The sequence below is a fragment of the Nerophis ophidion genome, linkage group LG07, assembly GCF_033978795.1.
Source record: "Nerophis ophidion isolate RoL-2023_Sa linkage group LG07, RoL_Noph_v1.0, whole genome shotgun sequence".
Lineage (NCBI taxonomy): Eukaryota > Metazoa > Chordata > Actinopteri > Syngnathiformes > Syngnathidae > Nerophis > Nerophis ophidion.
The window spans coordinates 39,627,659-39,651,721 of NC_084617.1; the positions used below are offsets into that span (position 1 = coordinate 39,627,659).

Here is a 24,063-nt window from a genome sequence, read left to right on the forward strand (position 1 = left end):
GACCGTTGCAAGATTGCTTTTATGATTTCCCATCTTACGGATGGAGCCAAGGCGCGGGCTTCTGCCGAATGGGGGCGGAACTCGTCACTCTGCCACTCGTTTACAGACTTTCAAGCTGCTCTAACAAGAACTTTTGACCCGGTGTCCTCCAGCAGAGAAAAGGCACAAGAACTAAGCCGTTTAAAACAGGGCAGCGGTTCCATGTGCGACTATGCCATCCGCTTCCGCATGCTGGCAGCTGAAAGTGGGTGGGACGACATGGCGCTTTATGATGTTTTTCTTAAGGGATTCGAACTTCCATACAGGACCTCCTCATTCCCCTGGACCTACCCGATGACCTTGACTCATCGGGCTAGCCATCAGGAAGGACAACCGACTTGCCCAGCTTAAACGACAGCGAGGTGAAGGATCGGAAGCTGCAGGAAGAACGACCCGTCCTTTCGCACCTAGCTGGTTGACGACTCGGCGCCCACCTCAGGAGCTACATCCTCACCTGCGCACAAATGGGGAGGAGGAACCCATGCAGCTGGAGAGAGCCCGACTGACCCCAGAAGAGCGACGCAAGCGGCTGATGGAGAGAAGATGCTTTTACTGCGGAGAGGGCGGCCATCTTGTCGTTTCGTGTCCAACCAAGGGGTCCCAGGCGGTGAGTCATGTTCCGGCTGTTCCTCAGATACCACGTATTCTTACCAAGATCACAATAACCCATCACACGACCACAATGCTAGAGGCGCTAATAGACTCTGGGGCAGATGAGAGCCTGATGGACTGGAGTTTAGCTAGGAGACTAGGACTCAAGTCAGAACCACTAGCTAATCCCATTAGGGCCCGTTCTCTAAATGGAAAGGAGCTTTTCACCATCACACACATCAGTGAACCTTTCCAGATGAACATAGACGGCCATCAGGAACAAATTTGTCCATACCTGATTATTTCCCCCTCTCATTCGTTAATCTTGGGGTATCCATGGCTGTACCAGCATAACCCTCGTGTTGACTGGAAAACAGGGAAGATCAGTTTATGGGGAAGGGAATGTACCCATAAATGTAATTTTTCTACTGTCCAAAAGAAAAATGTCGAGGAAATTAATCTTTTTTCTGCCAATCCTGCCAGACTCAGAATTCCCGGACCTGAATTCTGTCCCTCCCTGTTACCACCACCTCCGTCAAGTCTTCAGCAAGACTAAGGCTATGTCACTTCCACCCCACCGTTCCTACGACTCTGCCATTGAGTTACTGCCCGTGGCCACTATTCCCAAGAGGCGCCTGTACTCTGTCTCTGGTCCAGAAAGAGCAGCCATGAATGATTATATCTCGGAATCATTGAAAGCTGGCTTGATCCGTCCATCGTCATCACCAGCAGGAGCAGGGTTCCTCTTTGTGAAGAAGAAAGATGGCTCGTTAAGACCTTGCATTGATTACAGCCCACTCAACGACATTACTATCAAGAACCGTTACCCTCTTCCCCTCATGTCTTCTGTCTTCGACCAACTCCAACAGGCCAAAATTTTCACCAAACTGGACCTACGCAACGCTTACAATCTGGTCCGAATAAGAGAGGGAGACGAGTGGAAGACCGGATTCAACACACCCAGCGGCCACTATGAATACAGGGTCATGCCCTTTGGACTCACCAACGCCCCCGCCGTGTTCCAAGCAATGATCAATGAAGTTCTAAGAGACTTCCTGGACCATTTTGTGTCCGTTACCTTGACGATATATTGATGTATTCTCCTGATAGTTACACTCACCAAGTCCACGTAACTCAGGTCTTAAAGAGACTCTTGGACAATGACTTGTATGTTAAAGCTGAAAAGTGTTTTTCATGCCGACACTGTCTCCTTCCTGGGCTTCATTGTAGCTCCTGGAAGAGTGCAGATGGATCCGGCTAAAGTGAGCGCTGTGGCCAATTGGCCTACCCCTGACAACCGCAAGAAGGTTCAGCAATTTTTGGGTTTTGCTAACTTTTACAGGCGGTTTGTCAGAAGCTTCAGCGCAATAGCTGCTCCTCTCCATGCTCTCACCTCTCCCCAGGTGTGGTTACACTGGTCTCCAGAGGCAGAGAGGGCCTTCCAGACACTCAAGCACCGCTTCACCTCAGCGCCCATCCTCACCATTCCGGTCCCGGAGCGCCAGTTCGTCGTGGAGGTGGACGCTTCTAATGAAGGAGTTGGAGCGGTCCTGTCTCAATGCCCTCATCAGGACGGCAAGATGCATCCCTGTGCCTTTCTGTCGCGGCGGCTGTCCAAAGCTGAAAGAAACTATGATGTTGGCAATCGTGAGTTGCTGGCGGTAAAGCTCGCCTTGGAGGAATGGCGGCATTGGCTTGAGGGGGCCGAACACCCATTAATCGTCTGGACTGATCACAAAAATCTGGAATACATCAAGAAGGCTAAGAGACTCAATTCTCGCCACGCCAGGTGGGCGCTTTTTTTTAATCGCTTTTCCTTTTCGCTCTCCTACAGGCCGGGGTCCCGCAACGTCAAGCCAGATGCCCTGTCACGACTATTTGACCCCGAGCCTGAGGCCAAGCAACCTGAGACTATCCTTCCACTGAACTGTGTGGTAGGAGCGGTAACTTGGCCAATAGAAACTGAGGTAAAGCAAGCTAACGGTGTGGCCCCGCCACCTAGGGGATGTCCTGATAATCGATTGTTTGTCCCCATTGAGATTCGTCCCCGGGTGATTCATTGGGCCCACACCTCGCTGCTTTCATGTCATCCGGGAGTTAAAAGAACTGTGTTTGTGATCTCCCGGCGGTTCTGGTGGCCAGCCATGGAGACGGAGGTCCGGGAGTACGTGGAGGCGTGTTCGGTCTGTGCCAGGAACAAGACTTCTTCCAGGCCTCGCATGGGACTTCTCCAGCCACTCCCCATCCCCTCCAGACCATGGTCAAACATCGCGATGGACTTCGTTACTGGGCTCCCGGTCTCACAAGGTAACACCACCGTTCTCACTGTGGTCGACAGATTCTCCAAGATGGTCAGATTCATCGCTTTGCCTAAATTACCCTCCGCTAAGGAGATGGCAGAGATTATGATGACAAATGTGTTCAGAGTTCATGGATTCCCCAAAGACATTGTTTCAGACCGGGGGCCCCAATTTGTATCACGATTCTGGAGGGAGTTCTGCCGACTCATTGGAGCCAAGGCCAGCCTAACATCTGGATATCATCCGGAAGCCAATGGCCGGATCGAACGACTAAACCAGCAGCTGGAAACCGGCCTCCGGTGCTTGGTCTGCCAGAACCCCTCCACATGGAGCAAGCACCTGGTCTGGGTAGAGTATGCGCACAATTCATTGCCTACATCAGCCACCGGCCTCTCTCCCTTTCATTGTGCTTTAGGGTACCAGCCCCCTCTCTTTCCAGAGAATGAGTTGGAAGTGTCGGTCCCATCCGCCCATGCCATGGTCAAACGTTGTCACCGTATCTGGGCAGCCCCCCGCCAGGTATTGAACAAACAAGGAGACCGGATGAAGCGGGCGGCAGACCACAAAAGAAGGCCTGCGCCCACCTACCAGCCTGGTCAGAAAGTCTGGCTATCAGCCAAAGACCTGCGCCTCAAGGTTTCATAAAAAAAACTGGCACCACGTTTTGTAGGCCCAATCCACAAACTCGTTGGACCTGCAGCGGTGCGGCTTCGTCTTCCCCGATCCCGCCGCGTCCATCCCACTTTCCACGTCAGTCAGATCAAACCAGCCAAAGAAAGCACCATGGTCCCAACCACCACGTCCCCTCCACCACCCGAAATGATCGAAGGCGGACCAGTCTACAAGGTTAAACGCTTTTTGGCAGTACGCAACCGAGGCCGTGGCAGACAATTCCTGGTGGATTGGGAAGGATATGGACCTGAAGAGAGAGAGTGGGTTCCATCCCGCCACATTGTCGACCCCACTCTCATTAGGGACTTCGATAGACTCCACCCTGAGGTTCCTGGGCCGTCAGGAGCCGGCCTTAGACGGGGGAGTTCTGTCACACCTGGGTGAAGTATTGTATGGGTTTTGTTTGGTTTCATGTTGTCTTGTCATTTCCTCTTTTATTTTGAAAGGTTAACTCTCCCTCTCGTTTCAGGTCACTTGCCCTTCCTCCTGTTTCACTGGTCTGATGTCTCTCCTGATTGCCTGATTGTGCCCACCTGTGTCACCCTCCCTCATGTGTATAAATGTCTGGTCTTCTTCTTGTCTTGTGCCAGAGTATATTGTCTCGCTACGTGCCTCCAGCCTTGTCCACAGCCTTGAACCAAGTTTTGCTAAGTATTGCCTTGCCTCATTTATTGATTTCTTTGTTTCCTCTGAGAAAGAGTGATTTTGTTTGTTAAAGTTTTTGGTCAAGAATTTTGTGTCTAATTTCAGTGCTTTGCCTTCTTTTTTCCCCCTCCTCTTGGAGTGCTTTAGTTTGTAGTTTTCTCAGCTTTTTATAGCGCACTTTCTGTTAAAAAGTTCTTGTCTCCTCTGCGTGAGTGATTTACCTTTTTTTTTAGCTAATCATAGATTGTTCTTTTGTTAGAAGATTTGTGTGTAATTTTGCTATTGCCTTTATCCTCCCTATGGAGTGATTTTCTGTTTATTGCGTTTTGCCTATGTGTTTTGTTATCATAGATTCCATAGCCGCTTTGCTTTAATCACTCTGTTCAAAGAGATTTCAAAGAAAACTTAAAGCCTGTGTCAATTGTGTCCCCCTTCTGCACCTGAGTCCTCATTCTCGCCAAGGTTGAACACCTATAAAGGATTAACAAATATAATAATGACATTTTTGCTATAGGCATCTTGATTGCTAGTAAGGGCCAGTTTTAAGTTCCTACATTTTATAATAATGTTATTTTCGCTGCTCTTGTGTCTTAAATTCAAGAATATCGATTAAAATACATTATATAATACCTGTAATACACACTTGTACTATCAATATAAAATAGTTGTGTGTTGTTCATACATGTTGGCCACTAGATGGCAACAAATATATTTCCTCCAAGCAAAGCTTTCACAGGGGAGCATCAGGTGTCCCCTCTGAATATCATTTTGTCAACACTATCAGTTCAAATAGCCCAGAGGACATTCACTGGTGGCTGTAATTGCCCAGAAGAACAATAAGCACATGTCATGTTAATTCAATTGTCTGCTTGGACTAATGCTAGGACAACTGCATTGCCAAGTGAAGCAGTACAATATGTTCTCAACCAGGGAAGTCCAAACATTTTTAAAAAGTCAAAGTATTTTTTGTTATCTTCATTATTTTGTAAATAAAAAAAAAGAAGCAAACAAACATATATTATATATATTTAAAGACACATATTTGTGTAAGCTTTGTGTTAGATGTAAGTATATAATTATTATTTTGAAATTTTCATTTTTTTCTTCCCCGCGAGCCGACTTAGGATAAGCGGAAGAAGATGAATTGATGATGGACAATAACAATAATAATAATAATAGTAATAATAAGGCAGCACGGTCGAACAGGGGTTAGTGCGTCTGCCTCACAAGACGAAGGTCCTGAGCAGTCCTGGGTTCAATCCCGGGCTCGGGATCTTTCTGTGTGGAGTTTGCATGTTCTCCCCGTGAATGCGTGGGTTCCCTCCAGGTACTCCGGCTTCCTTCCACCTCCAAAGACATGCACCTGGGGATAGGTTGATTGGCAACACTAAAGGGTCCCTAGTGTGTGAATGTGAGTGTGAATGTTGTCTGTCTATCTGTGTTGGCCCTGGCATTAAGTGGCGACTTGTCCAGGGTGTACGCCGCCTTCCGTCCGATTGTAGCTGAGATAGGCACAAGCACCCCCCCGTGACCCCAGAGGGAATAAGCGGTAGAAAATGGATGGGATGGATAATAACAATTGTAGATAGTTGTAAACAATAATTGTAAATATTACAAATGTGTAATTGTATAATCCAGTGAGTCAAAAAGTCTGCCTGTGTGAAAATATTAATGTCTATATACAAACTTAACACTTTTTATTGTTTTTGCATACATCCATTTTCTACCGCTTGTCCCTCTCAAATGAATTCATTCATAAGTTAGTTTTTTTTGTTTTTTTTAACTAAATAAACAAACCAAGTAACTAAACTTTGTTTATATTTTATTTTTACTTTTAAAACTTCTATTTTTTCAAACCATTTCTTTTTTATTCTTATTTAAAAGAAATTCTAAAAACAGATCATGTATATTTTAAAGACAAAACTTTGCGTCAACTTTGTGTTATGACTAAGTATATCATTTTCATTTATAAGTTTGAAATAGGGTTGTACGGGATACCGGTACTGGTATAGTATCGCGGTACTAATGAATCAAAAACGGTACTATACTTGAAAAGTACCGGTTCCCGGGCATGACAGTGCACTGTCACGTTGTGACATTGCTGGAGGAGCAGAGGAGCATGTTCGACAGCTCACAATCACGGAGTACTTACAAGCAGACAGTGTGTAGACAGAAAAAGGACAACAAACGCATTTTGGCCTAAAAACTAAAGATAAAGATGAAGTTATAACACTGAAACGCCCACAGGAGGAGGTGCTTTAAGACATGGCTTGCTAGCTAGCAGCGAACATCCATCTACAGTTTTAGCTACTTCTAAATCACTAATCCTCGCCTCCATGGTGACGAATAAAATATGTTTTTTACAAGCATCATCCTTTCAGGACGAGGAATAGCTAAACATGCTTCACTACACACCTTAAGATACAGTAGCTCACTGGCGTCACCGCTAACAAAAGCTACCACGCCTGAATGTAAACAAATGCCATGGGTTGATCTACACTTAACATTCAATGTAATGATACCAAGTACAAGAGCATATTTAGTCGATACAACTATGCTCACATCAATATTTTTTGTCGTCACAAAATCTTTTTTACTTTTTGAAAAATGTATATTATGTTAATGAACTCAGGAAATACGTCCCTGGACACATGAGAACTTTGACTATGACCAGTGTATGATCCTGTAACTACTTAGTATCGAATTGATACCTACATTTGTGGTATCATCCAAAACTAATGTAAAGTATCAAACAACAGAAGAATAAGTGATTATTACATTTTAACAGAAGTGTAGATAGAACATGTTGAAACCGAAAATAACCAGATATTAACAGTAAATGAACAAGTACATTAATAATCAATTTTTACAGCTTGTCCTTCATAATTTTGACAAAATAATAGAATGATAAATGACACAATATGTTACTGCATACGTCAGCAGACTAATTTGTTTACTACTACTAAAAGACAAGTTGTGTAGTATGTTCACAATTTTATTTAAGGAATAAAATTGTTCTTCAATTGCAATAACAAACACATGTTTAATGTACCCTTAGATTTTTTTGTTAGAATAAAGCCAATAATGAAATGTTTTGTGGTCCCCTTTGTTTAGAAAAATATCATAAGTTTTGGAAAACTATCGGAATACATTTTGGTAAAATATTGGTATCGGGACAACCCTAATTTGAAAATATTATTTTTTTCTCATAACATTCCGATTTTTTTTTTCTTACATTTTCACTGTTTTGGCTTTTCACCCGACAATATGCCGTGGCCAACAAATGGCCCCTGATCCGCACTTTGGACACCACTGGTATGCGGATATGAAATGACGTACAAAATGTTCAGTAAAAGGTGCTTTAAAAAGGTTTGTGTTGGCGGTGGCACACTGTTGGCTGCATTTCAAGGGGTTGTTTTGTACAATGTGGTAAACACCACACCCTAAACCAGGCTTGCCTCGACAGGTTATTTGATTAAAGATGCTGACAGCATTTGCACGACAGCATTTGCAAAAAAAACAACAAAAAACAGTTGTTTGTGTGTGCTTGTTTGTGTCGGTAAAAGAGTGATTAGGTCAATTTTGTGTTGAGCCTTTTAAAAAAGCATTACCGAAGTTAATGAACATAACTTCACGTAAAGGATATTGTCCATTTTTATGTTGACGGTATTAAAAACTAGAAAATGTTCTCTCTATAGTACGCTTATTTAAAAAAAAAAAAAATAAGAGTTAGCTATGAACAAAATGCAATAAATCGCGATTAAATATTTTAATCGTTTGACAGCCCGACTCATAACATAAGTCAGGGGTCTTTAACCTTTTTGACCTTTGGGCCCAACTTTTCCATTCATATATTAACACTTAATTAGTCATCGTACTTTTTATTTTAATCATATTCAATATCTTTACCTAACTTTCTTACAGTTAAACCAAAAAAATTACATAAATACTAGTGCCTCACAGTACAAAGGTCCTGCAGTCCTGGGTTCAAATCCGGGCTCGGGATCTTTCTGTGTGGAGTTTGCATGTTCTCCCCGTAAACGCGTGGGTTCCCTCCGGGTACTCCGGCTTCCTCCCACCTCCAAAGACATGCACCTGGGGATAGGTTGATTGGCAACACTAAATTGGCCCTAGTGTGTGAATGTGAGTGTGAATGTTGTCCGTCTATCTGTGTTGGCCCTGCGATGAGGTGGCGACTTGTCCAGGGTGTACCCCGCCTTCCGCCCGATTGTAGCTGAGATAGGCGCCAGCGCCCCCCGCGACCCCGTAAGGGAGAAAGCGGTAGAAAATGGATGGATGGATAGTCAAATGTACTGAAAAAGAAGGGACTTGTAAAAACTGATGAAAATGACATGTACAAACCACTAAGTAGTGCTAAAATAATAAATTTTAACTAAGTTGATAATAAATATATTATATATTTTTTTAAATAAACTGTCAATAAAACCCTGTAGACGTTTGCACCGACTTCTATTTTTTAACGGATTGGGAAATGGGAAGTGTCGTACGTGGTAAACTAAAGCAAGTCAGCACACTTGTAATTTTTTGTGTAGCAGGGTTCCTGCCACCTTCCTCAACGTCGCTAAGTGCCAGTGAAAGCGATACAAACCCATACTTACAGAAGGTCAAAGAGTTACTTTGTGCTGCTTTAAACATGAATATTTAAAAATAAAAAATTTTAAATGTATGATTTAAATTTTTATCAGTTTTATGACTGGTACCATTTTGGACCCCTGAGAATTTTAGTCCATGGATTTATTTATTTTTTTAAACGCTCATTGTTCAAAAATGTATAATAAATTAATTTCAATGTTATGAATTATTCACCTTTTTAAGGTTCCAATTACTCCACATGAAATGTTTCACTTTTAAAACATGTTTCAAAAATATAGCATATTAAGTATTTTTGCCATTAAAACTGGTTATATTTAACAAAAAGGGCTTAAAACAAACCGAAAAATAAATAACCGTTTTATTTACAGATAGATCTGCAGTTGAGCTAGAGATATAAGTGTTGAAAAAAAAATATACAGGACTTAATTTGAAAATTTTTATGACTGGGGTCTAGAGATGTCTGATGATATCGGACTGCCAATATTATCGGTATCGATTTCAAAAAGTAAAATGTATGACTTTTTCAAACACCGCTGTGTACACGGATGTAGGGAGAAGTACAGAGTGCCAATAATCTTTAAAGGCACTGCATTTGCATGCTGGCCCATTCACATAATACCTACAGCTTTTCACACACACATGTGAATGCAAGACATACTTGGTCAACAGCATACAGGTCACACTGATGGTGGCCGTACAAACAACTTTAACACTCTTACAAATATGCGCCACACTGTAAACCTACACCAAACAAGAATGACAAACACATTTACAGAGAACATCAGCACTGCAACACAACACAACAGAACAAATAGCCAGAACCGCTTGCAGCACTAACTCTTCCAGGACGCTACAATATACACCCCCGCTATCCCCCCCACCTCAACCCCGCCACCCAACCCCGGCCACGTCAACCTCCTCATGTTCTCTCAGGGAGAGAATGTCCCAAATTCCAAGCTGCTTTTTTGAGGCATGTTAAAAAAAATAAAGCACTTTGTGACTTCAATAATAAATATGGAAGTGCCATGTTGGCATTTTTTTCCATAACTTCAGTTGATTTATTTTGTAAAACCTTGTTACATTGTTTAATGCATCCAGCGGGGCATCACAAAAAATTCAGGCATAATAATGTGTTAATTCCACAACTTTATATATCGGTATCGGTTGATATCGGTAATTAAGAGTTGGACAATATCGGAATATCGGATATCGGCAAAAAAAACATTATCGGACATCTCTACTGGGGACCCTTTCAGGTCCCCGGTACCAAACTTGAAAGAAACCCTAAAAAACCTCTATATATTATATTAGTTTTCAAAATGTAAAATATCCAAACGGCCCCAACATGCTTTAATATTCAGTGGAAAAAGTTTGAACACCCCGAGTCTCGGGAATCCTGCTCTGTATGCAATCCGAGGGAACAAGGAAGCTGAAGTTTGACTAGAATTGAAAAAAAAAATGAAAAAAATTCACTGTTTACATGACTCACTTTTGCCTCCGGACAAGATTTTACTGGTGAGGTTGCTTTCATCATGATATATCCTGGATTTGTTATTCGTCTTTGTCTTCGCACTGCGTTATTCATAAAAATACACATGAATAAATTAAACCTGTCACTTTTGTTCTTTTACTAATTTTATTAGTGATCTGAAAAGAGCTCACACTGCACTGGAAAAACAATGATACAACTACAAAACCCAAAACCAGTGAAGTTTGCACGTTGTGTAAATGGTAAATAAAGACAGAGAACAATGATTTGTACGTATTTTAATTGAATAGACTGCAAAGACAAGATACTCAACCTTGAAACTGGAAAACTTTGGTTTTTTTGCAAATATTAGCTCATTTGGAATTTGATGCCTGCAACGGTTTCAAAAAAGCTGGTACAAGTGACAAAAAGGACTGAGAAAGTTGAGAAATGCTCATCAAACACTTATTTGAAACATCCCACAGGTGAACAGGCTAATTGGGAACAGGTGGGTGCCATGATTGGGTATAAAAGCAACTTCCATGAAATGTTCAGTCAGTCACAAACAAGGATGGGGCGAGGGTCACCACATTCTGAACAAATGCTAGAGCAAATTGTCGAACAGTTTAAGAACAACATTTCTCAACCAGCTATTGCAAGGAATTTAGGGATTTCACCATCTACGTTCCGTAACATCATCAAAAGGTTCAGAGAATCTGGAGAAATCACTGCACGTACGCAATGATATTACGGACCTTCACTCCCTCAGCCGGTACTGCATCAAAAAGCGACATCAATCAATGTGTAAAGGATTTCACCACATGGGCTCAGGGACACTTCAGAAAACCACTGTCATCTTTTAGTGCAAGTTAAAACTCTACTATGCAAAGCGAAAACCATTTATCAACAACACCCAGAAATGCCGCCGGCTATGTGGGGCCCGAGGTCATCTACGATGGACTGATGCAAAGTGGAAAAGTGTTCTGTGGTCTGACAAGTCCACATTTCAAATTGTTTTTGGAAATTGTGAACGTTGTCCTCCAGAACAAAGAGAAACAGAGCAGTCTGGATTGTTATAGGCACAAAGCTCGAAACCCAGCATTTATGATGGTATGGAGGTGTATTAGTGCCCAAGGAATGGGTAACTTACACATCTGTGAAGGCACCATTAATGATGCATGGTACATACAGGTTTTGGAGCAACATACTCTATGTTGCCATCCGAGCAATGTTATCATGGACGCCCCTGCTTATTTCAGCAAAACAATGCCGAGCCACGTGTTGCAACAGCGTGGCTTCATAGTAAAAGAGTGCGGGTACGAAATTGGCTTGCCTGTAGTCCAGACCTGTCTCCCATTGAAAATGTGTGGTGCAATATGAAGTATAAAATACCACAACGGAGACCCTGGACTGTTGAACAACTTAAGCTGTTGATCAAGCAAGAATGGGAAAAAATTCCACCCAAAAAGCTTCAAAAATTGGTCTCCACAGTTACCAAATGTTTACTGAGTGTTGTTAAAAAGAAAGGCCATGTAACACAGTGGTAAAAATGCCCTTGTGACAACGTTTTTGCAATGTGTTGCTGCCATTAAATTCCAAGTTAATTATTATTTGCAAAAAAAAATTAAGTTTCTCAGTTCGAACATAAAATATCTTGTCTTTGCAAATTATTCAATTGAAAATATAAGTTAAATAGGTTTTGCAAATCATTGTGTATTGTTTTTATTTATGATTTACACAACGTGCCAACGTCACTGGTTTTGGGTTTTGTAAAAAATACAACATTGTTTGTACAGTCAGTAAAGATTTTTAATTCACAAATATGACCATCATCATAACATGTTCTTACACTTACTTGCATGTAGTGTTTGCATAAAGTAGTTAAAATTCTTATATTCCATGTGGTCTTACTTTTTTGGACCTTCAGCAAATTAGATGTCTCCTAAATCCACTGTGGAATAAGTCAACTCAACAGGCGTGGGTGAAGAATTCTTCATAGCAAGTAATATGTTCCACCCATCGACTGAATGGAACAGTCATGTCTCAACATGAAGCAGCCTTTATAAAAGGTAAACACATCCACTTGTTTCTCAAGAGTATCGTCCCTCACATGTACAGGTGAACATGCAGAGTTAACTTTTTGTAAAAAAGTCTGCTACAAAAAAGAAACTAAACTTTGTTTTCGAACTATCGCTGCCTGCGCGTTACATTTACTATCTATTAGACTTCAGCTTAGTGAACCTCGTAAGCATTTTTATGTACAAATTGTGGCCCAGGAACCATTTGTGGTGTGTGGTTCATTTTCTTTTTTGGCCACAGCACATGGAGAAAAAGACAAACAAACAAACAACAGCAACAAATTTAAAAAAAGAGCAGAAAGACAGATTGTAAAAAGCAAAAAAATGAAATATTACAACTAGTAACCAATAGGAACAGAGCGTTTGGCCTTTAGATATATATGGAATGCATTTTGGCCTTCTAACTGAAACACTAAATAATACAATTAAAGTGACAACCACATCTTTTAGTTGGTCACTATGTGGGCCTCTGTGGGAAAAAAAAAATATATATATATATATATATATATATATATATATATATACAGTACAGGCAAAAAGTCTGGACACACCTTCTCATTCAATGTGTTTTCTTTATTTTCATTGTAGTGTGGAAGTCCGCTGCTTCCAGGTTCTCGGGACCACCAAGGATTGACATGACAGGAATTCCAGGTTTACAACATAGTTTATTGACAGAGATGTAAAAGGTCCTTCTGTGCTTTTTCAGCAATATGCAAAGTCTCTGACTGCTTTCCAGCAATTGTCTGTCCGTGTCTCGCTCTCTCGCTCGTGCGTGTGTTTTCACCATTCCAACCAATCACCCTAGTCCTTCACGACTGCTGCCTTTTAACAGAGCGACAAGTGATTAGATGAACACTTTCAGCTGTGTCATCCACTCACCTGTTGCCAATCTCGAAGCCGGTCCTGCCAAACCCCGCCTCCCTGCAGGCGCGCAGGCCACGCCCACCACATGTAGATTGTCACTGAAGGCATCAAAACTATGAAGGAACACATGTGGAGTTATGTACTGAACAAAAAAGGTGAAATAACTGAAAACATGTTATATAGTGTATTTTCTTCAAAATAGCCACCCTTTGCTCTGATTGCTGCTTTGTACACTCTTGGCATTCTCTTGATGAGATTGAAGAGGTAGTCACCTGAAAAGGTTTTCACTTCACAGGTGTCATAGTTTTAATGCCTTCAGTGACAATCTACAATATGAAAATAGTCAGGAAAATAAAGAAAACACATTGAAATGAGATGAGATGGTCTTTCCTAACTTTTGGCCTGTACTGTGCATATATATATATACTGTATATATATATATATATATATACATATGTACATATATCTATACATATATATGTATATATATATTTTTTTGTCTTTGTAGCATATTCAACTGAATATGGGTTGAAAATGATTGCAAATCATTGTATTCCGTTTATATTTATATCTAACACAATTTCCCAACAAGGTTTGTATATATATATACATATATGTATACATACATACATACATACATATATATATGTATATATATATACATATATATATATATATATATATATATATATATATATATATATATATATATATATATATATATATATATATATATATATATATATATATATATAAACATACATTATTCCATACATATATGTGCATATATGTATACATATATTAGGGGTGTGGGAAAGAATCGATTCGAATCGAATTGAAAACGTTGTGTGATTCAGAATCGATTCTCGTTTTTTTTAAATCGATTTTTTTTTCTTCAATCCAACAAACCACTACACAGCAATACCATAACAATGCAATCCAATTCCAAAACCAAACCTGACCCAGCAACACACAGAACTGCAATAAACAGAGCAATTGAGAGGAGACACAAACACGACACAGAACAAACCAAAAGTAGTGAAATGAAAATGAATATTATCAACAACAGTATCAATATTAGTTATAATTTCAGCATAGCAGTGATTAAAAATCCCTCATTTACATTATCATTAGACATTTATAAATTCATCCATTTCCTACCGCTTATTCCCTTCTGGGGTTGCGGGGGGCGCTGGCGCCTATCTCAGCTACAATCGGGCGGAAGGCGGGGTACATCCTGGACAAGACCCCACCTCATCACAGGGCCAACACAGATAGACAGACAACATTCACACTCACATTCACACACTAGGGCCAATTTAGTGTTGCCAATCAACCTATCCCCAGGTGCATGTCTTTGGAAGTGGGAGGAAGCCGGAGTACCCAGAGGGAACCCACGCATTCACGGGGAGAACATACAAACTCCACACAGAAAGATCCCGAGCCTGGGATTGAACCCAAGACTGCAGGACCTTCGTATTGTGAGGCAGACGCACTAACCCCTCTCCCACTGTGAAAACCCATTAGACATTTATAAAAAATAATAATAAGAAGAAGAAAAAGGCTTACACTTGCATTGCATCTCATTAACTTGACAACACACTCTGTCCAATGTTTTCACAAAGATAAAATAAGTCATATTTTTGGTTTGTTTAATAGTTAAAACACATTTATATTATTGCAATCAGTTGATAAAACATTGTCCTTTACAATTAAAAAAGCTTTTTCTTTTTTTAAATCTACTACTCTGCTAGCATGTCAGCAGACTGGGGTAGATCCTGCTGAAATCCTATGTATTGAATGAATACAGAATTGTTTCAAATCGGAAAAATATCGTTTTTGAATCGAGAATCGCGTTGAATCGAAAAAGCCCTAATATACAGTATATACATACATATATGTGCATATATATATATATATCTTTATCTTTACATATATATATATATATATGTATGCATATATATACACCTATATATGTATACATATATATTTATATATATATATACACATATACATGTATTTATATGTATACATACTGTATATATGTATATATATGTGTGTATATATACACATATACATGTGTATATATACACATATACATACAGGATATATATGTGTGTGTGTATATATACACATGTATATGTATGTGTGTGTATATTGTGTGTATATATACACATATATACACACACATATATATACATATATATATGCAAACCCAGTTTCCATATGAGTTGGGAAATTGTGTTGGATGTAAATATAAATGGAATACAATGATTTGCAAATCATTTTCATCCCATGTTCAGTTGAATATGCTACAAAGACAAAAAAATGCTCAGTCTTTCACAAGAAAGGATGGGGCCAGGTACACCCCTTTCTCCAGAACTGCGTGAGCAAATAGTCAAACAGTTTAAGAACAGCGTTTCTCAAAGTGCAATTGCAAGAAATTTATGGATTTCAACATCTAAGGTCCATAATATCATCAAAAGGTTCAGAGAATCTGGAGAAATCACTCCACGTAAGCGGCATCGCCGGAAACCAACATTGAATGACCGTGACATTCGATCCCTCAGACGGCACTGTATCAAAAACCGACATCAATCTCTAAAGGATATCACCACATGGGCTCAGAAACACTTCAGAAAACCACTATCACTAAATACAGTTCGTCACTACATCTGTAAGTGCAAGTTAAAGCTCTACTATGCAAAGCGAAAGTCATTTATCAACAACATCCAGAAATGCCGCTGGCTTCTCTGGGGTTCAAGATCATTTAAGATGGACTAATGCAAAGTGGAAAAGTGTTCTGTGGTCTGACGAGTCCACATTTCAAATTGTTGTTGGAAATATTCGACATCGTGTCATTCGGACCAAAGGGGAAGCGAACCATCCAGACTGTTAATCGACGCAAAGTTCAAAAGTCAGCATCTGTGATGGTATGGGGGTGCATTAGTGCCCAAGGCATGGGTACCGGTTTCACTTCACAGGTGTGCTTGAAGCTCATCGAGAGAATGCCAAGAGATAGATAGATGGATAGATACTACTTTATTTATTCCGTCAGGAGAGTTCCTTCAGGAAAATTACAATTTTCAGCACAATCCCATTCAAGATCAGACAAACATTACAGGGAGACAGAACAGGTGTGCAAAGCAGTAATCAGATTAAAGTCAGGCTGTTTTGAAGAAACTACAATATAAAACATGTTTTCAGTTTTTTATCCTTGTTTTTGTTAAGTGTACACCACATGTGTTCATTCATAGTTTTGATGCTTTCTGCGACAATCTATCAGACATAAGCAAAATTATCATCTTGCATCTAAAATATCTGATATAAACTCTGGCACACGTCGCATGTTTACTTGCACTAAACACTTAAATGTCCCCCAATAAGCATGCAGGGTAGTCCTCTATTCTATTCTAGTCAAGTCATTTACTAAAGGTAAACATGTTTAGGATAAAGGCTACAAGGAGCTAGCAGCTACACAACAGCTAAGCATACAAGTTAGACACGTAATAATAACCAACGATATTGCGGCGTAAAACAGCACGTCTGTCAACAGGGGCGTCACTAGGCCTGTTTTAAGGGGGCTCAAGCTCTAAAGTTACACAGTTTGAACAGTAACAATGTGTTTGAATATAAGAAAAATAAAACCAGACGTCCAAGATCAAAACTGGGAATAATAATCCCAGACAAGGGGGAAAAAACGGTCAGCTATTTTTAAATTGAAGAAACAATATGATTGCATGTGTATACCCCGAAAGGCAATAAGCGGTAGAAATGGATGGATGGATGGATGGATGGATGTATATCCTACGTAAACAATGTATGAATATACTAGATGTCTATATATCTTACGGACCAATAGACTGTATCTCTGTTGCTGCAACAGCAGAGAGTTTATTCTGTTTTAACGCTTTGTATTGATATTTTCTATTACATTCTTCCCGTAAACGATCATGTTTACAGTGATTGTTTTATATGTATTTTTCATGTATGTTGCTTTGGATAAAAGTGTCTGCCAAATACTTAAACATATAATCTTTATAATCTGCTAAAACCACCAATCTGTTTCACTGGATTCAGAATAAAACCAAAGTCTGTTTTACCCAACAAAGTTAGTATTAGAATATTGTTACTTGAAGACTTATTCCTGGTTACAATTATACTGTTAAGAGAGTATTGTCTTATGTTTTGCCTAAAATGAGACTTCACCATAATCAGTGGAGGCTGGTGAATTTTAATTTAGGTGGGGCTGAAATTTTGTAAACCAAAAACCTGTAGGGGTGTCATTCTCCCCCAGAAGATTTCTTAGTTATTTTCACGTACTGTACAAATATTGAAGATCTTTGCTCCTTCTCAACTCTGTGGTCAAGCTACACAAAACCTTGTGTCTGCAATTGTAAGTAATTTAGTTTTTAAGTTGTGTGTTTCTTGTAGAATCTATATAAAGTAGTATACATTAGCCTATTGTTAAAATAATGGAAAAAAAACATCATTAAAAATATATTTGTTTTATTGCATTGATTTGTTACATTAATAGCTGTTGTATTATTATAGGATGGCTTGTTAAACATTTCATAGGATTTCCAGAGGGAGGAAAGACATTTTATATAAAATGAATAAATACATAAAGAAAAAAAGAAAAAAGTGGTTAAAAGCCATCGTCCCGTGCATTTTTTTTATCGTCCCTGGGACGATGGGACATCATTAATGTCAAGCCCTAAAAGTTACATTTTATTGTTTGCATTATTTGTTTCAGCATTGCACTTCGAAGATGGTCCCTCAGCTCTTTGACAGCTCTGGCTCTTTTTCAGATCTAAGTCTTTCTTACAGTAGACATAAACGTTTCTCACTTCTACTTAGTCAGTCTGCTCCACAATGGCACCATCCATCCATCCATTTTCTTCCGCTTATTCCCTTTCGGGGTGGCGGGGGGCGCTGGCGCCTATCTCAGCTACAATCGGGCGGAAGGCGGCGTACACCCTGGACAAGTCGCCATCTCATCGCAGGGCCAACACAGATAGACAGACAACATTCACACTCAAATTCACACACTAGGGCCAATTTAGTGTTGGCAATCAACCTATCCCCAGGTGCATGTCTTTGGAAGTGGGAGGAAGCCGGAGTACCCGGAGGGAACCCACGCATTCACGGCACCAATTATATATATTTAATTTCCTTAACCGACTGAAATTATAATAATAACAATGAATAATTCCTAAATCTTTGTTAGCCGTTTGTGAAGTTTTGTACTCGTGCGCTACGTTCGCTCACATCCTGTTCATGTCCAGGGTGCTAAGCCCCCCCCCCGTCCTTAAAAGCTAGTGACGCCCCTGTCTGTCAATACAAATAAGTATAAAAATAATTATACAAGGAATAAGCGTGTTAGAAGGCATCCTGTAACAAACGGGTCTGCATCAAAATCATTAGTCAAGCCAATATTTAAGTACTTATTTTGATTTATAACAAATCAAATGTTTGGGTTTTATTATTAGTTCAAGTTACAAAGGTATGAAATTGCTTCAAGTACATGTATTTTTTTCTGTTAAGGAAAGTTGAATACATATTGTGAGAAAAGAAGCTAATTATTTTTTTGCTTTCGCGGGCCTCATTAAAGGTTTCTACGGAAGTAATTCTCTAACATATAGTATTACACGTGCTCAATCTAGTGGTACACCAAAACATCACTTGATTAAAGTACAGTGTTTTATTTTCTTATATTCAAACACAGTGTTACTGTTCAAACTGTGTAACTTTACAGCTTGAGCCCCTCTAAAATAGTGACGCCCCTGTTGACAGACATGCTGTTTTACGCCGCAATATCGTTCAGTTATTATTACGTGTGTCTAACTTGTGTGCTTAGCTGTTGTGTAGCTGCCAGCTCTTTGTAGCCTTTAGCCTAACCATGTTTACCTTTAGTAAATGACTTGACTAGAATAGAAGAAAAGACTACCCTGCATGCTTATTGGGGGACTTTTAAGTGTTTAGTGCAGGTAAACTTGTTAAATAAAACCTCTGCCTTGTTTGATTATTAATTAATACTTAGGCATACTATGCTACTGTATTTTAAGTGGTACTTGGAGTGTTTTTTGAGGCGGTACTATAGGTAAAAAAAAAAAGTTTAAGAACCACAGAATTTCACAGCGATACAAACGGTATAGGAACATGTGATTATTTTCTAAAAAGTATAATGCGCAACACAACAAGACCAATGTTAAAATAGCAGTAAGAAACTTTTTAATATCATATTTATTTAATGCATGCATGATTTAAAAAAAACGTTTTTATTCTAGTATGAAAATACAGTTTGTTTCTTATGTGTGTTGATTTCAACTGAAAAATAAATGCTACACAGATTTCCCTCCCTGCCCTTGCAAACGCTGTTGCTGACTGGTTAAACTGGTTACGTAACATTTATACATACATTCGGTTACTGTAATGGCTCTATGTGCGTTGCGAGATTAAGCAGCGATTTTTAGAAGGTATTGATCGGAACGATACATTGATCAATAAATCAAAGAATACACAACGTCGACATAAATTCCTCTGCTTCTAAAAAAAAAAAAGCGTATCCCGCAATGTACGCATGCTATATAACTGGATTAAACAGCACGGGGCGATGCGTTCAAAAGAAACGTAAATTACAACCATCTCGGATGTATACGTGACTATAGATGTAGAGTGTTATTTATTATTGGTGCCATTGTGGAGCAGATTGACTGACCACCGCTCCCCCGCCTCCATCCCAAAGCTGTCATCCCGAGCGTGTTCGCCTCGCAATCCCTAAACGGCCGGATGGTGAGAAGACGTGCGCTGCAACATGGTGGCGTGAGTGACTTCCAGTGAGGGCAGACATCACTCTCCCGAGGCTGGGAGACATCCACTTAGCTGGGGCAAGTGGGGGCGACGACGTCAGACAACCACTGGAATCTGTGACATATTCGACGCGGAGGAACCTCAAGAGTGAACATACGGACGGAGACTTTGGAGGCGAGACACGGCGGCGGTTTTCCACCCCCTTCTTCCCGTGTTGTCGGTAAGTACACGTTTATTCGAACTACCCCGGTGACCCTTAACCCGGCATAAGGCGCCATTGTTGCCTCCTATAGGGGCGAGAGTTTATTCGGAGCTAGCTTGTGTGTCAAGGAGGAATGGGCCTGCCGCGTGTATTTCAATCACCTCCCTCGTCTCAAAGTCACGCAGCCTTCTCACTGCTGAAATGACACGTTAATGTTGCATTTCGCTGCCGAATGGCGACAATTTTTTTCAACCGCCGTCCCGTGGCACGTTGCACGCCGAGTGAATGGAAGCGCCGTTGCACGTGCGGGACTTCCCCAGCCGAGAGTGCGTCCACAATAGCGCACATTTGAACGCCAGACCCCCACTTCGAGGGCTTGGGCGGATCGACAGTCTTACCAGACGCCGTGAGGGGATACGCCAGTCGACTGCGACCATACGGCGGCAAGGGTTTTAACGGGCGTCTGGTCATTTGACTGTTAATCACGCGAGTTCATTTCACTCTGTTGAGCAGGACAAGCCGCTCGAGTGTTTGGCGTCGAGGCGGGTTGGCGCATGCGTACTGTGTATCAATGACCTGCCACATTGCCCAATAATTTTGGATTTATCATTATTTTGGGCGCATGTCCATATATTGAGGTATCTTGTGGAGTACTAAATATTGCACGAAAGTACATTTAGTTATTTTCGAAATAAATATTAAAATTAAAGCAGAAATATGGTTCTAAAAGTATACTCCAGAAAAAGTGAAATTTAATGAACACTTTATGAACTTAAAAACAAGGAACATTACAGATTGCTTTTTTTTAATGGAAAAAGCACACCAACATGTTGCAATTATTAGAATTTTAATTTTAATTTGTCAATATTTATACTTTATGAATACATGGTGTGATAATGTTCATCAGTCAAATAGATGAAATAAAGCCTGGCATACTTTTAAATGCTCCAATTGGTGTTAATTACTACTCAGTGGCTTAGTGGCTAGAGTGTCCGCCCTGAGACCAATAGGTTGTGAGTTCAAACCCCCGCCGAGTCATACCAAAGACTATAAAAATGGGACCCATTACCTCCCTGCTTGGCACTCAGCATTAAGGGTTGGAATTGGGGGTTAAATCATCATAAATGATTCCCGGGCGCGGCACCGCTTCTGCCCACTGTTCCCCTCACCTCCCAGGGTGTGATCAAGGGTGATGGGTCAAATGCAGAGAATAATTTCGCCACATCTAGTGTGTGTGTGACAATCATTGGTACTTTATCTTTAACTTTAACTTTAATTTTTAATTTATCATAGGATGAAATAATAGTAATATCAATATCAAATTACAGTATGTTATTAATATAATTTACCAATTTTCCTCAATTGATGTGCATACGGTATGTAGCATTTACAACAAAACTTGTTAATTCTGATTAATTTCAGTAATCACACATGAAGTTAGAAGGGGATACATATTATTTTAGCATAATTGTGTCTGCCCAGAAAATGTGCCCCCAGTTATAGGTATAACATGAAATTATTACGGATTATCTAAAACATTTATTTTGGTGGAAATGTCACAATGTAACAACATCTTTGACTATCAAGGCATGAATGTAACCATCCACATTTTGTATACCATCACAAATAAGTAAGTGCATAGTGTCCAAACACGGAAATGTTGAAGTCATGCACTTTAGCGGCAGGAAATAAATAAAATACTATAACGTCGTCTAGTAGTGGACACATTTAGAACAGTAGTTTATTTCATTCAAAAATTACAGTTAAATTTTATACTTGGCAAACTAATCTCTTGGGCCTGATAAAACCTATTCACGGGCCGAGCCGTACATTTGCCACCTCTGTTCTAGAGACTTCTCCAATCATTTAGTGTTTTTTTTCTTTAATAAAAACGACTAGCAACACATCTGGCATCTTTTTCTGGTGTTTTTAGACTTTATTCGGGTTAAGAGACAATATCCGGAGAGGGCATGGCGGACCGGTATTGTTCAGAGGCGGTATGAATAATTTCTTAGAAATAGTGAATGTTGAAGTACCGGAAAAGACGTGTATGCTTTGGCACAATTGCATACATGCACATTGCGTAAGTTGTTAATGCAAGTGTGTTGAAAAACAAAGCTAACATAGATCCACGCCATACTTGCCAACCCTCCCGGATATTCCGGGAGACTCCTGAAATTCAGCGCCTCTCCCGAAAACCTCCCGGAAGAAATTTTCTCCTGAAAATCTCCCGAAATTCAGCCGGAGCTGGAGGCCACGCCCCCTCCAGCTCCTTGCGGACCTGAGTGGGGACAGCCTGTTTTCACGTCCGCTTTCCCACTATATAAACAGCTTGCCTGCCCAATCACGTTACAACATCTACGGATTTGAATAAAAAACTGCACACACAAGGAGACGAAGCAGAAGAACGAGGAAGTTACAGCCATGGCGATGCCGTCTGTAATAGAGTGATTTTATGTTGTCTGTTGCCATCTCCTGGTGAATGTTGGCTATAGCGTTATGGGGTTGCTTTTTGATTGGCCAACGATTTACGTGGTGTTGCCCACCTGACGGCAAGTGAGGGAGTCTGTTCTGAAGCCCACAGTAAAGAGACATAACTTCATCACCTCGCCTGGTTATTGACTCCAACCCAATATGTTACATCGAGCAAAATGAAGAAATAATTGGCAGAACAAAGTTACTCAAATAGTGAAAGCTAAGTGTTGTTGTTTTTTTATAGTAACCAGCAAGCACAGTAGTTAGTAGAACTGTGTTTTTATTACTGTGTATTTGATAGGTTCCATCTGAAATTAAACTATTTCTTTTATTTATATGTATAATAAAATAAATATATATAGCTAGAATTTACTGAAAGTCAAGTATTTCATACACACACACACATATATGAAATATATATGAAATACTCAAGTTGGTGAATTGTAGATGTAAGTATACTCCTCTGCCCCACCCCGACCACGCCCCCCCATCCCCCGAAATCGGAGGTCTCAAGGTTGGCAAGTATGATCCACGCTGATGTCCGTGTCTCCTCTACTTAACAGCCACAAAAAAGATAAGAACTACCCTGAATATATATATATATATCAGTTCATACATTATATTACTTTTATTTGTTTTCTTTTAAAAACACAGTCAAGTGCATACCCCATACCTTTTTAAAATCAAAATATGTACAAGCTCCATCAGCGAGCATAAGACCAATCATGGTTTAAAATAATAAAATATTGAACAATCACTGTCTATTTGTCACAATTGGAAAATGTATTATAATACAAATTGTTGTTTGGTCTGAATAAAATGACGTGTTTTCATGGCTGTCACTCACGCAAGCCTTTATATAACAAACGTGCACAAAAGGATTCCAGAGAAGCAGCCAGCAGTTTGCAGTCATGCTGTTGTTATGATAACCTATATACATTCAAAAATAGCAAATGTTAGTAGCTAAGCTTTGCTAAAGCGCTATCATTAGCTGACCACAAACACAACTAATGCATGTGTGTGCGTTCTATGAAGCATAGCTTGCATGCTTAGAGCAGGGGGAGGAGGTACAATACCACGCTGAAAAACATTTAGCGCTCTGTATGCAGCCACGCAACCCTTTGCTAAACTGTCCCTTTCAGAGCTAAAACTGCTGAAAATGTTTAACAACAGGTTTGGTTTTTGGAATGTTAACAAGGCGCTTGTCCACACCAAGACCGGTGATACCACACCACCTTAGCCGCGCTCACCCTTAAGAGCACAGGCGTAACTTCCTGGCACTAAATCTGCAGAAAATAGTTA

General features: G+C 40.1%; 2 protein-coding genes across 15 annotated transcripts in view; one reads left to right on the plus strand and one right to left on the minus strand.

Moving 5' to 3' along the window:
* LOC133556337 (bifunctional methylenetetrahydrofolate dehydrogenase/cyclohydrolase 2, mitochondrial-like) overlaps nucleotides 1–24,063 on the minus strand; it is a 143,765-nt gene that overhangs the window by 64,587 nt on the left and 55,115 nt on the right. Inside the window, exon 1 of one of the 5 annotated variants that reach the window (XM_061906160.1) lies at nucleotides 12,241–12,368. The exons of 2 other annotated variants lie outside the window; for them this stretch is intronic. Coding sequence is in view for 1 of the 3 variants with exons in the window: in XM_061906159.1 (XP_061762143.1) it covers nucleotides 12,185–12,190 (6 nt within the window). In the remaining 2 variants the exon portion in view is untranslated. Of the gene's footprint in view, nucleotides 1–12,184; nucleotides 12,369–24,063 lie in introns of those variants that run through there. 2 more of the 5 variants (XM_061906159.1, XM_061906161.1) reach the window with 2 other exon arrangements.
* Nucleotides 19,714–24,063, plus strand: part of slc20a2 (solute carrier family 20 member 2) — a 205,630-nt gene continuing 201,280 nt past the window's right edge. For 9 of the 10 annotated variants that reach the window (XR_009807494.1, XM_061906151.1, XM_061906150.1 and 6 more), the window contains exon 1: nucleotides 19,716–20,304. The gene's annotated coding sequence lies outside the window, so the exon portion shown is untranslated. Of the gene's footprint in view, nucleotides 20,305–24,063 lie in introns of all 10 variants that reach the window. The other variant, XM_061906154.1, reaches the window with a different exon arrangement.